Raw genomic sequence first — 16079 nt, 5'->3', positions numbered from 1 at the left:
TTATGGATCATTTTATATCACGATAACGATATACCACGATATAGATATGGTACGCTTTCAGTTCTATGAAAAATTTAACAACATACATGACCACTTACCTTTTTTCCTCACTTTATCTGCAAGTGAAATAAACAAATACATTTGGTATAGCAAACAACAATAGCAACAAAACACATTTTTCAGGGTTCACTGCCACACACAGTCACATGAACACTAACACTACACAAAGCCTGACTGGACAGTTTAATAATAAACGGGATACTGCATGCAAAGGTACACCCTTACACTCTATTCAGAGGTATGTTAGCAAAACAACATAAGAAAAATGGATAAACACAGCAATATTAACGTTAGCTGCCACACATACTTTGGGCTATCGCGGCTCCGGTGTGATCCTCTGGGAAATAAGTAGTTTGCAGGCAGCGATAAATAAAGCCAGACTGATGAGCTACCCCCTCTTTGGGTCGGAGTTCGTCCTAAGACTCCGTCTTTGCTGATTGTGGGGGTTCAATTTTTTTTTCCGCCAGCGCATCGCCTACCCGTCCTGTCTCCATGTTTACTTACAATGATCCCCTCATGTGTGTAACCCAGGTAACCCGCAACGGCGGGAGACGCTGGACACAAAGAGGGCACGTAAAGCGGCGTCATGTCGCAAAATCGAAAGAGAAATGCGAGTCTACATGTCAACACATCCTTTTCTTTCTAAGAAAATATTGTTTTTTCTCCCATTTGACACCAAATACACTTACTGAATGTGCAATTATTGTTGTTGTTACTATGAATCATCTGATGGCACAAGCCCTATGGATAAAATACAGCCTATCGCTTGAAACGCTAAAAATAGAAATGGCATAGACATGTTTCTATCGTGCCAACAATATGTATCGTCATATCGCCCAGCACTAATTGACACATTAATGCAGCAATTCAGACACACACTGTCGGATGCTCTTTTTACGTTTTATTGTCGCTCTTAACACGCCAACAGCAGTCATCAGATCCAACACAAACACATTCCACCACAGCCAGCGATCATCACACAAACACAAACGTCCTCATTATACTCCAATCACAATTAAGGCGAGCGAGTTGCAACATACAGTAAATGTGACTGAAGGTTGTTACTGGAAGCCTCTTCCACTTCTCTATGAAGACATCACTGGTGGAGCTTAATGGATAGAAGTGTAATTTGTGGTGCTGTTAAAACACACTAGCCCGTTTGCTCTGCAAGTAAAGTTCATTTGGCCAAGTGTGAGCACAGACTAGGACCAACAGGTCTATAAGAAACAGTGCTTTTGACCTCCTGAGCCAGGCAAGTGTGAACACCAACCACACCTACAGACCAAAACGCTGGATATGATGACACCAAAAGCACGGGTTACCAGGCAATGCAAAGTATCTCTCAACAAAAAAAGCAGAGTGAAAATCCGTAATATTAAAGGGTAAGTGAAAGCCCAAAAGCATAAAGTAGTTAAACATACCTGGCTTCTTTCGACAAAGGAGTCGTATTCCATCCATCCATCCATTTTCTGCCACTTGTCCCTTTCGCGTCACGGGAGGGCTGGCAGTCTGTGCTCTCTTTGTTCAATGCAAATTCAATTGTTGCTGCTTATTGTGAAAGGTAACAGGCTGGACCCCAGGAAGAATAGTCTCCACTGCGGTGTACACTATTGGGGATCCTTAAAGGCCTACTGAAACCCACTACTACCGACCATGCAGTCTGATAGTTTATATATCAATGATGAAATCTTAACATTGCAACACATGCCAATACGGCCGGGTTAGCTTACTAAAGTGCAATTTTAAATTTTGCGCGAAATATCCTGCTGAAAACGTCTCGGTATGATGACGTCAGCGCGTGACGTCACGGATTGTAGAGGACATTTTGGGACAGCATGGTGGCCAGCTATTAAGTCGTCTGTTTTCATCGCAAAATTTCACAGTATTCTGGACATCGGTGTTGGTGAATCTTTTGCAATTTGTTCAATGAACAATGGAGACAGCAAAGAAGAACGCTGTAGGTGGGAAGCGGTGTATTGCGGCCGACTGCAGCAACACAAACACAGCCGGTGTTTCATTGTTTACATTCCCGGAAGATGACAGTCAAAGCTTTACCATTGGCCTGTGGAGAACTGGGACAACAGAGACTCTTACCAGGAGGACTTTGAGTTGGATGCGCAGACGCGGTACCGTGAGTACACATGCAGCTGCGGCTTCCAAACATTTGATCGCTTGCCCGTACGTGCGTGCCGCTATGTGCATGTCATGTACGTAACTTTGGGGAAATATATGTGCTGTATGAACTTTAGGGAGGTGAACGGTACTTTGGGCTGTGGTATTGAGTGTGTTGTGCAGGTGTTTGAGTTGTATTGGCGGGTTATATGGACGGGAGGTGTTTGTTATGCGGGATTAATTTGTGGCATATTAAATATAAGCCTGGTTGTGTTGGGGCTAGTAGAGTATATATATGTCTTGTGTTTATTTACTGTTTTAGTCATTCCCAGCTGAATATCAGGTCCCACCCGCCTCTCACAGCATCTTCCCTATCTGAATCGCTCCCACTGCCCTCTAGTCCTTCACTCTCACTTTCCTCATCCACAAATCTTTCATTATCGCTCAAATTAATGGGGAAATCGTCGCTTTCTCGGTCCGAATCGCTCTCGCTGCTGGTGGCTATGATTGTAAACAATGTGCAGATGTGAGGAGCTCCACAACCTGTGACGTCACGCTACTTGTCGATGTTCTTTACTAAATCCTTTCAGCAAAAATATGGCAATATCGCGAAATGATCAAGTATGACACATAGAATGGACCTGCTATCCCCGTTTAAATAAGAAAATCGCATTTCAGTAGGCCTTTAATAAACTAAACTAAACAGGCTACACTATTTTCTGCCATCCCTGAATGTTGCAATTTACTTTACCAAATATGAATTAGGGATGGAAAAAAATATAACTTTAGGTGTTTTGTTGCTATTCTCCACACTGAAGTCACTGTAAAACTAACCACAGTAAGGAAAGTGCATTATATATACCGTATTTTCCGGACTATGAGGCGCACTTAAAATCCTTTTTTTCCCCTCAAAACTCGACAGTGCGCCTTATAAGCCGGTGCGCCTAATGTACGGAATAATTCTAGTTTTGCTTACTGACCTCGAAACAATTTTATTTGGTACATGGTGTAATAATAAGTGTGACCAGTAGATGACAGCCAAACATAAGAGATACGTATAGACTGCAATATGCCTCAAGTAAACAACACTAACATTTTATATGATCCATTGAAAATATAGAACATTACACACAGCGCTCAAAAATCTATGAAAATGTTTTAGTACGACCTTGGTAAGCTACGAAGACGCACCGCTTGATGGATTGTACTGTGCTTCAATGTACGAGTATTATTATGGTGTGTGTGTACTTGGCGTTTTGTTTCGCAATATTATGCAAAAGCAACTTTTCTTACGTTCTGGTACCTGCTGATCTGCATTTGGGATCTGTATAAATCCTGAAAAAGTGCGCGCTTCCGCCTTTGTAGTCCGTGGCGACACCTAGTTGATAAGCTTCTTCTTCTTCTCTATCTTCTTGTTATGAGACATTCAACCTCTGCTGTTGCCATTTGTTATTACAAATTGTAGTGTAAAGTTCTTACTTATATCTGTCAGTAAACTCGCCATGAAAGCGCTAAAACATACTTGTGTAGTGAGTTTACATTATTCACCCGAGGAACTTTAATTATTAAACCGTTCTGGTCGGATGGTTTTTCACAGCACACATTTTCGGCCTTGTTGTTTCCGGATGAGGAGATGCTGCTCCGTTATTGATTTAAGTAAAGTCTGAATGTCATTAAAACAGTTAGCTCCATCCTTTGACACTTCTTCCACCCCTGTCCTAGCACGCTACACTGCTACAACAAAGATTACGGGGAGAAGGCGCTGTCGAAGGTGAGCCACGTAAATAAGACCGCCCACAAAACGGCGCATCCGGAAGCGACTGTCAGAAAGCGGCTTGAAGATGATCTGTAAAACATAATCTATGCAACATTTTGACCAAAGAACCACCATTACATGTTTTGTAGACCACACAGAAGTGTTTTCAATTTAGAAAAAAGAAAAAAAACGATTCCTGTAATGCGCCCTATAATCCGGTGCGCCTTATATATGAAAAAAGATCGAGAATAGACTATCGGCAGTGCGCTTTATAATCCGGTGCGCCCTATGTTCCGGAAAATACGGTACACATGAAGTGCACATACATGTAGGAAATTCGATAAGACACGTGGCTTGGCATTGTCTTGCTGAAATAAGCAGGGTAAGCATGATAACGTTGCTTGGATGGCAACATATGTTGCTCCAAAACCTGTATGTACCTGTCAGCATTAATGGTGCCTTCACAGATGTGTAAGTTACCCATGCCTTTGGCACTAATACACCCCCATACCATCACAGGTGGTTCTTTTCCTCTTTGGTCTGGAGGACACGACGTCCACAGTTTCCAAAAACAATTTGAAATGTGAACTCATCAGACCACAGAACACTTTTACACTTTGCATCAGTCTATCTTGGATGAGCTCGGGCCCAGTGAAGCCGGCGGCGTTTCTGGGTGTTGTTAATAAATGGCTTTCGCTTTGCATAGTAGAGTTTTAACTTGCACTTACAGATGTAGCAACAAACTCTCGTTACTGACAGTGTTTTTTTTAAGTGTTCCTGAGCCCATATGGTGATATCCTTTACACACTGATGTCGTTTTTTGATGCAGTACCGCCTGAGGGATCCAAGGTTACTACACTGCTATAAAGTTTGTACCCTGACACAGCAAAAATTATAGCAATGCATCAAAATTGGTTTTATTACTAATCTTATGTATATTTAGTCATGAGCTTTACACCGGTACTACAGTCTATTAACATTTACTATATAGATGATAACTAATGTTATGCAAATTTTTCAAAATAAACAAAACTGACATAATTGGATCACATGGACGTGGGTTAAAATAAAAACACAATATGTTTGCTATTTTTATTTGGGGCAAGAGTTAATTGAGAGATTTGAGCAAAAAAGTAGAAAAATATACTAATCCAATCATGTTTTATACACTCTAAACTCCCAGAGGACTTTTTTTTTGTTCCGAGTGTATCATTGATATATGAAAGTATTTGAAATTAAAATATTAAAATTTAACATTAAAAAAAAAACTCTTGGGGAAAAAAAGCATTCTATTCTGAGTAACACAACCAAAGTTATGGCCCAAAATAGAGCAACAATTTACCTCAAAGGACAACTCAGTCCTGAATATTCTCCGAGGGTTAAACAATAATGGCTGTGTTGAGTAATTTTCAGTGGATAACAATGCATAACTGGTATACAAGCTGTATACTGACTACTCTAACATACATAAATCCTTTCTATATTACAGTATTGTCCCTGGAGAAGATACAGTATACAGTTATAAAAGTGATTACTGAAATGTGAGGGGTCTCTTCTACAATACAGATACTGTAGGTTACATGACATTTCTTTGGTATCAAAGCAGCTCTCTGCATTGCGTGCACTCCATCATCAGTGACTCTATTTCATCACCATCCTCTCCCACTTCAACAGCAGCTGTCCAGGCATGCAGTGACTTTGGCAGCAGCTGCAGAAATATGTTCATCTTGGCTACTCATAAGCTCGTTCATCAATTGGTTGTCAGTCTCTGTGGGTGTGTGTAGTGTATCACCGCACCTTGGTCAGGTAGCGTCACGTCTTGGTCCCCTCCCTCTTTGTGCTCTTTAAAAAGGCATTAAAAACATTTCTAGCTCAGATCATTGCCGATCTTAGAGGTGTGCGCTTAAGAGCCGTTTGGTAAAAGTAATGCTTTTAAGGTGTCTGCAGGCAAACAGTTTTGAAGAAGAGTGCACAGCCTTTAGTGGCCAACATCTCCACACTGGCTTGGGACACAAACCTCAATCTGGACAAACAGGTAGATCACAAGGACAGCTTAATTAGGTTGCGATCTGGAGGTTTTTAAGGCATTTCATATGTACTTTTTTCAGCAGTGGGCCCTCATGCTGGCTTGCTAAATGTATCATCACTCATCTTCTCCTTTTCTCTTCTCTTTTTGTTTCTCCCTTTTTCCAGAAGCTCTCCACAGGCCGTTCGGCCTGGACTCTGCAGCCCTGACAGAAGCGGTACGCTGGAGCTCCAAGGAGAACTTGCTGGGGGCAGCTGAGAGCGACCCCAACCTGTTTGTTGCACTTTATGACTTTGTCGCCAGTGGGGACAATACTCTCAGCATCACGAAAGGTAAATAGTGGGAAATGTTCATTTTTTTCCCGCTTATGTACAGTCTTGAATAACAGGTAATTTTGATTTTTTATTTATTAAGAATGACATTTGCATTATTTCAATAAACCGGCACGGTATAACGACATCAAATCCAAAAGGTGTTTACAAGAAAGTTATTTAGTCACTAGGTTTTTTGTTAGGTTAGGTTAGGTTAGGTTAGGTTACTTTATTAGTAGAGATGTCCGATAAATGCGTTAAAATGTAATATCTGGAAATTATCGGTATCGTTGTTTTTATTATCGGTATGGTTATTTTTTTTATTTTTTTATTTTTTTTATTTTATTAAATCAACATAAAAAACACAAGATACACTTACAATTAGTGCACCAATCCAAAAAACCTCCCTCCCCCATTTACACTCATTCACACAAAAGCGTTGTTTCTTTCTGTTATTATTATTCTGGTTCCTACATTATACATCAATATATATCAATACAGTCTGCAAGGGATACAGTCCGTAAGCACACATGATTGTGCGTGCTGCTGGTCCACTAATAGTACTAACCTTTAACAGTTAATTTTACAAATTTTCATTAATTACTAGTTTCTATGTAACTGTTTTTATATTGTTTTACTTTCTTTTTTTATTCAAGAAAATGTTTTTAATTTACAGTATTTATCTTATTTTATTAACTTTTTAAAAAAGTACCTTATCTTCACCATACCTGGTTGTCCAAATTAGGCATAATAATGTGTTAATTCCACGACTGTATATATCGGTTGATATCGGTATCGGTTGGTATCGTAATTAAAGAGTTGGACAATATCGGAATATCGGATATCGGCAAAAAAACATTATCGGACATCCCTATTTATTAGTACCCGAAGGAAAAAACTTGATTTGCAGCCAGCAAGATCAGGACATCCATTTAAACATACAGAGAAAATAACATCTTAGATATGCAATACAACGACCTACCACATAACAAGCATCACAAACATTGCCAAGATCACAAAATAGTACATGTACTTAAAGTTCCCCATAAAAAGGATCAAACATATAAAATCCCAATCAGATAAGATTTGTGACAAGCCAGAATAAAACACCATAATAAAAGAATAAATTGCACTAAAATAAATACAGGCAAAAATAGATACCACAGCTTATTTAGTTCTGTGATGGCACCTGGGACAAAACTACATATGTTTTGTTTTGCCTCTTGGGACTAAAAACCTCCGTCCAGATGGTAGAACCTGAAAATGGATGTGTAGGTAGTGAGATACATCAGTTAAATGGAGGAAGCTATCCTCACTACCTGGGTGTTGTAGAGGGTGGCTGGAGACAACTGAGACTCACTAATTAAATTACCTGACAATTTGATTTAGGGAATTCTTGTCCTTCAGTGACAGGTGACTGAACCATGAGACCAGGGGGAAGGACAAAACCGATTCTATAAAAGCACGGTAAAACATGATCATGATGGTCTTGTCAACATTAAAATGAGGCAGTTTTCTCAGACAGTACAAACGTTGGTGAGCCTTTTTACACACAGTTACTTCACAGTTAGCTTCAAATTTCAGTTGTTCATCAATTATAGTCCCAAGGTATTTATACTTGTGTGCACATATTCAATGACCTGGTTTTTAATCACAGTTGGCTGGTTCACATTGGGTGTCTTCCTAAAGTCAATCAGCATGTCTTTTGTTTTTGATAAGTTGAGCTGGAGGTAAGAGTCATCACACCAGCGTACAAGTCATCAATAATGGGGCCGTGGCGGTTTTCCTCTCCATTTAGCAAACTAACAATTACTGAATCATCAGCATATTTGATTATTGTTCTGTTGTCATATTTACTCCGACACATGTTTGTGTACAAAATAAATAACAGGGAGACAACGCACAACCTTGTGGTGAGCCGGTAGAAGTACCTTTCCTGACAGACAAAGTATCATTGACCCTGACTTTCTGGGTTATGTTTGTTAAAAAGTTAAGGATCCAGCCCATCAAGTTATTTAGTCAGGTTAAAGTGGTCAGTCAACCTGCTAATCAGGATATGTGTGGTTGTAGATTGGTGTCTGTCAAACCACACAACATCATACTGATTCATCTGTTTTTGATAGTTTTTCCTTCCACCTTACTGAAACCTCCTAAAACTACAATAACAAACATATTGTTAAATAAACACCTTTCAGCCAGTTTCAATCAAAACCGAGCTTTATCATTATTTAGCTAGAATTGTTTTGTCTCTAAGTGAAGTGTGCATATTATCTCATGGCTGCTGATATAACATGAAACATGGCGCGTCATTGCAGGCTGAATCATGTCCTAAGTGAACAGAATACGAATCATGTCTGCATCATCAAACATGCTTGAAGCAGTTGCTTGGTTACGCCCTGTTATTGTTGATATCCACACCTTCAACAAAAGCATGTCTTGCAACAGAACTGCGTACCGATTTGCTTAGCAGACGCTCCTTCAAGCCATGCCATTGATTGGCAGGTGGTCATTATTGAGGAAAGCAGTTTCATGTAAAGTAATGCCATTGGAATGTTTTTACAGTGCTTCCAATTTATTTCATCTCACTTACAGTACAGGCCAAAAGTTTGGGCACACCTTCTCATTCACAACACAACTGATGGTCCCAACCCCATTGATAAAGCAAGAAATTCCACTCAACCCTGATAAGGCAAACCTGTGAAGTGAAAACCATTTCAGGTGACTACCTGCTCATTGCCAAGAGTGTGCAAAGCAGTAATCAGAGCAAAGGGTGGCTATTGTGAAGAAACTAGAATATAAAACATTGTAGAGGTTGCCCTCTAGTGGGTTCCTCGGACCACCACACACTGCCACAAGAGCCCGGATTTCAGGGTACAACACTGTTTTATTTTCATAAATGTTGAGAGGATTTCGCTTTCCAGCAAAATGTCTTTGTCTTAGTCCGTGTCTCTCTCTCTCTGGCTCACACTCCAACTCCCTGTCTCGTTCCGGCTGCTGCTAATAAAGGCGACAGGTGATTAGATAACAAGGCTGTGACACCTGTCGCTGTCTTCGAGGCCGGTCCTTGCACACCCCGTTCCGCGGCAGACCCGCAGGCCACACACCCCTCCACAAACATGTTTTCAGTTATTTCACCTTTTTTTGTTAAGTACATAACTCCACATGTGTTCATTCATAGCTTGTATGCCTTCAGTGACAATCTACAATGTAAATAGTCATGAAAATATAGAAAAAGCATTTAATAAGAAGGTGTGTCCAAACTTTTGGCCTGTACTGTATTTTACAAAAAGTATTTTTGTACTAAGATGTCCATAGCTGAGTGATAGTGATAACACAGATATGTGAAAAGATGGATTTTTTTTTTTTCATCCGTCACAGCCAGTGGGTACTCCCAGCAGGAAGGAGTTGACTACAAACAGGAATTAGCTGCTTGAAAGTCCTTTTGTCCTTCTAATCAGTGACCAGTTTAATATCTTTGCCGTGGACTTTCTTCTGCTCGTAAGATTCACTACTGTAGTAATTCATCCACAGGTCTTCTGCCTCCATTTATATGTCCACTGCAGTCTGTTGGATCAGTGTTAAATGCCAAAAATGTCACGAACCTCCTGCAGTACCTCCACGGACCCCTGTTAAAGACCTCTGCTGTAGGTTGTTTACTTTTGGCAATCTAGATCTGCCAGATAATAAGGTACAGAAAGGCAGCGCTGGGTTATGGAAACACTCCGTCCTCCAGTTTCGAGAAAATCAAGCTTCACGGTCTTCTTTACATCTGTCTCATGTCTCTGACGTCAAGAGACTGACAGAGAACAGACTCCAAGTCACTACATGTCTGCCTTTGCCCGGCCTCGCTCTCTTAATGGTGCACAGCTTTTTGATGTAGTTCAGCAGGACTCACAATATGACCATATCTTTCCTTTTTGTGTTGTGCCACAAGGACACTATCGCCAACATTCCAACCTAATGACAAGAAGCCAAAAAAATAAATTTTTCATCCAGGTTTGTATAGGACAACACTTAGGTCAATCGGCGCTCAGTTACTGAGCGCCGATTTAGAACGTATGAATGTATTTTTAAAATTACTTTTTACCAGGGCGGTTAATCACACACATTAATCATGTATCAAAGCAGGTGAGTCACTCTATTTATTTTGACTGCACATGCTCCTTTACCTTAACCACAGATGTTTACCTGAAAGGCGGCACGGGTTGTTATACGGTCAGTGATCTGGTCAATGCACATACCGGTGCAAAGATAAGTGAGTAGACTCCGACTGATGTGCTCACTGGCAAATTTTGCTTCTAAGTACACCCCGGTGGGACTAGATAATACTGTTACCAAATTGAGCCAATAAATTACACCTTCAATTATACCATTCTGACAGATAGCATTTGTGTCAAAATATCGGGGGCTTTTTTAAAGTTTAGTCAAATAATGCAAGCAATTAATCTACTGTGATTATTCAATGAATCATGATTAGGGAATGAACGACAAAAGTTCTTAATGATAACCGTGTCAAAACTACTTTCAGTTGGTATAACAGTTTTGAATCAAAATTATCGAAAAACCGTGATTGATAACTGCACTTTAATAAACTCACAAACCGACTGATGCTTGCTCGGTAGCTTAAATGCTAACATGAAAACAAAAGACATTAGCGTCTTGCCCCATATAGCAAAGACATACCCCTATCTTAACTTAGACAAGCACATTTCTGTCTTAGTAACTAAGCTATTCAATTGAGCACATTAAACCTACAAGCTGTGTTCTCTTCAAGGGGTCGATATATACTTGGAGAAATATGACGCAAGTGTTTTCATGGTGCATTCAAGGACCGCTGAACAGAGGACAACACAACGGCACTTGTCAGTGAAACATAAGAAACTTAAAACAAGCAAATGTTTGCCTTTCTAACAGTGTGTGTACTTATTTAGTTATTTGAAATAATCAAAAAATGTCATTGTGTGTATAAATACTTTTTGACCACAATACAATATCGCAATAGTAATAACCGTGATCATTTTAGTCAGGTGATATAAAATGTTATTGTTACATCCCTAATCATGATTAATCACATCTCAAAAGTATATTTATTGTAGTTCAGGAAAATTAATAATTTGACCGTCTGACTTTTTACATACACAGGATAGAATGAAGCTGTAATTACAACCCAGTTTTCCAACAGATCTCATCAATAAAGTGCATTTACTTGCAATTAGATTTAACAAGTTTGAACAGTGCATAAACAGAATAGGTTTGTTGTGAATTTGTGGTATGATAATACATTTTGATCCTTTGTATACAGAATAAATTGATGAGGAAATTCTACAACTTTTAATAGTTAAGAGCTCGATTGTAACCTTTCATTTGCTTTTGCAGGTGAAATCTTCAAGCAAGGGGTTTTCAAAGTATGTCACAGTCCAAGTTGACTCTTTTTTCGGAGGAACTAAAAATATTTTAAACATAACTGAGGTTTACTTAGTGGGTTTAAGAAATAATAAATGATTTAACCAGTTTGAGAAAAAAATATTTCTTGTTCTTCTCTTTTTATTAATCTTTGTTTCAATTCTTTATTTTTTTCTAAACTACTGTGCCTCTCCTGACGTCGTCATACTTTTAAAACATCTAATGTATGCTTTTGTACAGGCATTGTTACTGTAAAAAAAAATGTTTTATTTATTTATTACATTTTACGGTAACTATAAAAACAGTACCACTGTTTTGTTTTTTTACGGAAGAGGCTGGTGGCTTAGTTGCCAGAATTTTACTATTAAATTTACATTGGTTTTTACAACATTATATTGTTAATGGAAACACAGTACAAAGTTCCTTTTTTATTCTGGCAATTTAGCTCAGAAATCAGAATAGTTTGTATTGCCATTGTTTGAGAACGGGTTCACCAGCTAGGAATTTTTCTTGGTGCAATCGTGCAACATAAAACATATAACACAGAATAGGTAATAAAATGAGCTGTAACCGAGCTATCAGATCTTGTTATTGTTCATGTGCCTGATGGCCGAGGGGAAAAAACTCTTCAGGTGGCAGCAGGTGTGGGTCTGGATGGACCGTAGTCTCCTGCCTGAGGGGAATGGGGAGAATACTTTGTATTAGTTAGCTGCCAGTTTTTATACCGTAAAAACTAGGGGTGTAACGCTACACAAAAATTTCGGTTCGGTACGTACCTCGGTTTAGAGGTCACGGTTCGGGTCATTTTCGGTACAGTAAGAAAACAACTAAATATACATTTTTTGGTTATTTATTTACCAAATTTGTAAACAATGGCATAACATACATATACACACAGGGTCCATTGCCAGGGTTAATGTGGTCAACATATATAAAATAAAAACTAAATAAGATAAGGCTCAGAATGGTTTCTTAACAAAACTTTTCTACATATAAAGTGCTTTTTTTGATTGAGTGATTGAGACTTTTATTTGTAGATTGCACAGTACAGTACATATTCCGTACAATTGACCACTAAATGGTAACACCCCAATAAGTTTTTCAACTTGTTAAAGTCGGGGTCCACGTTAATCAACATTAAACTGCTTCAAGTTGTAGCTCAGAATAAATAAAATGACAAAACTTTTCTTCTACATATAAAAAGTGCAACATTAAACAGTTTCAAGTCAACTCAGCCTCAGATTAACTTTTCTTCCCCACCCAGCCTGGCTAACTTGGCAGTAAGAGGTGGGAGCTGTTCTTCACACCGACAGCCATCAGACTGTATGATATGTTCCTTGACTGCACTTAAATGTAGAGTATATGTAGAATATATTTATATTATTTATATATTATATATATAATATATTATATATATTATTTATTATTATTACTGTTGTGAGCGAACTGTGGTGCTGAATTTCCCACAGGGATCAATAAAGTACTTTCTATTCTATTCTATTCTATTTATCTTTGTTGAAGCGATGTTCACTTGGGGGTGGTGACGCTTCAAATGGGTTAGCATGTTTGACGTGTTGGCAGAAGCATACCTTACCGCTGCTGAACAATGTCGGCAAACCTCCGTCCTCCATTGTTGTATCGCACCGCGCAGCCGAAGTGTTCCCAAACGGGAGATCTTAACGAGGCAGGAGGGTCTTCCAGCTCTGGCTTTTATATGTTGTCGTAGCCCGGTCGCTGCTAGCATGCCGTGTGTTGTGCCTCAGTGTGCATTGTTTACACAACGTTTGCTACGCTACTTAATATGTCCAGGTGAAAGCTCGTTCGGTACACCTTCGAACCGGACCGGAACCCCCGTACGAAACGGTTCGATACAAGTACACGTACTGTTACACCCCTAGTAAAAACAAATGAATCGTTTTTCCATTACTACACCGTTAAAAACAAGATTTTACAGTAAAAATAAGCAGCTCAATCAACAGAATTTGAACGCAAAAAAATGGTAGGTTTTTTAAATTTACAGTAATATACTATAAAGAACACCGTAAAATGTATTGTCATTTTTATTAATTTGATGGGTAGTTTGCTGTAAAATCATAAGTCAAGCAGATATTTACCGTAAGTATTTATTTAGACAGAAAAATGTTTGGAATGATAATCTACAGTAATATTTGTTGCAATAATGGATACTATTAAAGTTTAGAAGGCATGCAATTTCAAGCAGTACTTATATTTTTTCTGTCAAAATGAAAAATATCCATTACCTAAATTGAGTGAGAAAATATTGACACATCATTTCCAGGTGTTTGCGGGCCAGATCTGGCCCCTGGGCCTTGAGTTTGACACCTGTGGTTTATGTAGTCTTGATATATTCCCCCCTGTGTCTATTATCTAGGCGAGAAGTTACGCGTGTTGGGCTACAACCAGAATGGAGAGTGGAGTGAGGTTCGCTCTAAGAACGGCCAGGGTTGGGTCCCGTCCAACTACATTACACCTGTCAACAGCCTGGAGAAGCATAGCTGGTATCACGGGCCTGTGTCACGCAGTGCCGCCGAGTACCTGCTGTCGTCCCTTATAAATGGCAGCTTCCTTGTCCGGGAAAGTGAAAGCAGCCCCGGACAGCTGTCCATTTCCCTCCGCTATGAGGGTAGAGTCTACCACTACCGGATTAACACTTCCTCGGATGGCAAGGTAAGGTTATGTAAATGTTATTTATGAGTTGTTGTATTAATATTACACTGTAAACTACGGCATCCAATAGTTAAACAATCACCTCATCTAGGTATATGTGACCTCCGAGAGCCGCTTCGCCACCCTGGCTGAGCTGGTCCACCACCACTCCACAGTAGCGGACGGCCTGGTCACCACACTGCACTACCCAGCACCCAAGTGCAACAAGCCCACCGTGTACGGTGTATCGCCCATCCATGACAAGTGGGAGATGGAGCGCACCGACATCACTATGAAGCACAAGCTCGGAGGAGGCCAGTACGGCGAGGTGTACGTGGGCGTGTGGAAGAAGTACAACCTCACAGTGGCAGTCAAGACGCTCAAGGTTTGTTGTATGTACTTTTTTGTTATCTGGCAATGGCCAAACATGGTTGTAAGTCACCACCTGCAGTTAGACTGTGGTATTACATAGAAATTAAAATTGCTTGCCTTGTCTTTGTATCTCCCATTATTATTATTATTAACGGTTGTTGTTTGTATTTATCTCTATTTCTTTAATAACAGGAGGATACCATGGAAGTTGAGGAATTTTTGAAAGAGGCTTCTGTAATGAAAGAGGTCAAACATCCAAACCTGGTTCAGCTTCTAGGTCAGTATCGTCTCTGTTTTATAGTTTGTCGTAAATGTACATCACCATTTGTCTCATATGGAACAGGGCTATAACCACATTCCTCATAGATTAGTCCCATATTATACTATTTTAAAAAATGTAAGTCTCAAAGGTCACACAATCGTCACACTAGCGTTGATTCTGAAATTTGGACGGTTTAAAAGTGCTTTTCGTAAGCTCAACTGGAAATTGAACTTTTTATGTGTCTGTGGCTTCAAAGGAGAACTGCAGTATTTTGGTAAATTTGCCTGTCATTCACAATCCTGATGTAAAAAATAACATGTTTTTCTTTTTTAATGCTTTCTAAATAGTAAATAAATGCAATCAATATTCCGTTTACCATGGAGCCTATGATGGTTTCTCTATTCTGTCTATAAAAGCCCTTAAAAAAGATATCCAAAAGCTTCCGTTAAAGTTTCATATACACACTGCAACTACAAAACCCAAAACCAGTAAAGTTGGCACGTTGTGTAAATCGTAAATAAAAACAGAACACAATGATTTGCAAATCCTTTTCAACCTATATTCAATTGAATACACTGCAAAGACAACATATTTAATGTTCGAACTGGTAATCTCACAGGCGCTAATAATAAGCCCACACATGCTCGCCGCCTATTCCCTGTGGCAACTCCAGCATACATATCGTAAAGTCCAACTCCTCAAGGAGTTTGGTTCCAGAGCCAATGCTGTGCGTTAAGGTGAGCCCAACTATATCTAGACGGTATCTCTCCACCTCATTCACAAGCTCAGGCTCCTTCCCGCCAGACAGGTGACATTCCATGTCCCGACAACAGGACTTGTCAACCGAGGACCGAGTCGCCGAGGCATTCGCCTTCGACTGCTACCCAATCCACATAACAGCGGACTCTCGTGGATCCCCCGCAGGTGGGGGTGTGGGGGGCGGTTCCACGTCTCTCTTTCGGGCTGTGCCCGGCCGGGCTCCGTGGAGGAAGTCCCGGCCACCAGGCGCTCGCTGACAAGCCCCTGCCCTTGGCCTGGCGATCCATAGTGGGGCCCAACGTTCCCTCTAAGGTGCGCGCCTGTGCAATTGCGCACTGCTCAAGCGTCCTC

The 16079-nt window shown here is 39.9% G+C and overlaps 1 protein-coding gene across 3 annotated transcripts in view; it reads left to right on the top strand.

Annotated features, from left to right (window-relative positions):
• abl2 (c-abl oncogene 2, non-receptor tyrosine kinase) overlaps nucleotides 1-16079 on the top strand; it is a 95617-nt gene that overhangs the window by 58272 nt on the left and 21266 nt on the right. The window contains exons 1-5 of one of the 3 annotated variants that reach the window (XM_061977784.2): nucleotides 5814-5963; nucleotides 6122-6286; nucleotides 14061-14356; nucleotides 14448-14720; nucleotides 14900-14984. In XM_061977784.2, the coding sequence (XP_061833768.1) occupies nucleotides 5855-5963; nucleotides 6122-6286; nucleotides 14061-14356; nucleotides 14448-14720; nucleotides 14900-14984 (928 nt within the window). In that variant the 5' untranslated portion in view covers nucleotides 5814-5854. Of the gene's footprint in view, nucleotides 1-5813; nucleotides 5964-6121; nucleotides 6287-14060; nucleotides 14357-14447; nucleotides 14721-14899; nucleotides 14985-16079 lie in introns of those variants that run through there. The other 2 variants (XM_061977785.2, XM_061977783.2) reach the window with 2 other exon arrangements.

This window comes from Nerophis lumbriciformis, linkage group LG18, assembly GCF_033978685.3.
Source record: "Nerophis lumbriciformis linkage group LG18, RoL_Nlum_v2.1, whole genome shotgun sequence".
Lineage (NCBI taxonomy): Eukaryota > Metazoa > Chordata > Actinopteri > Syngnathiformes > Syngnathidae > Nerophis > Nerophis lumbriciformis.
Note: the sequence above shows the minus strand (reverse complement) of the source record. Positions and strands in the feature narration are given on the sequence as shown.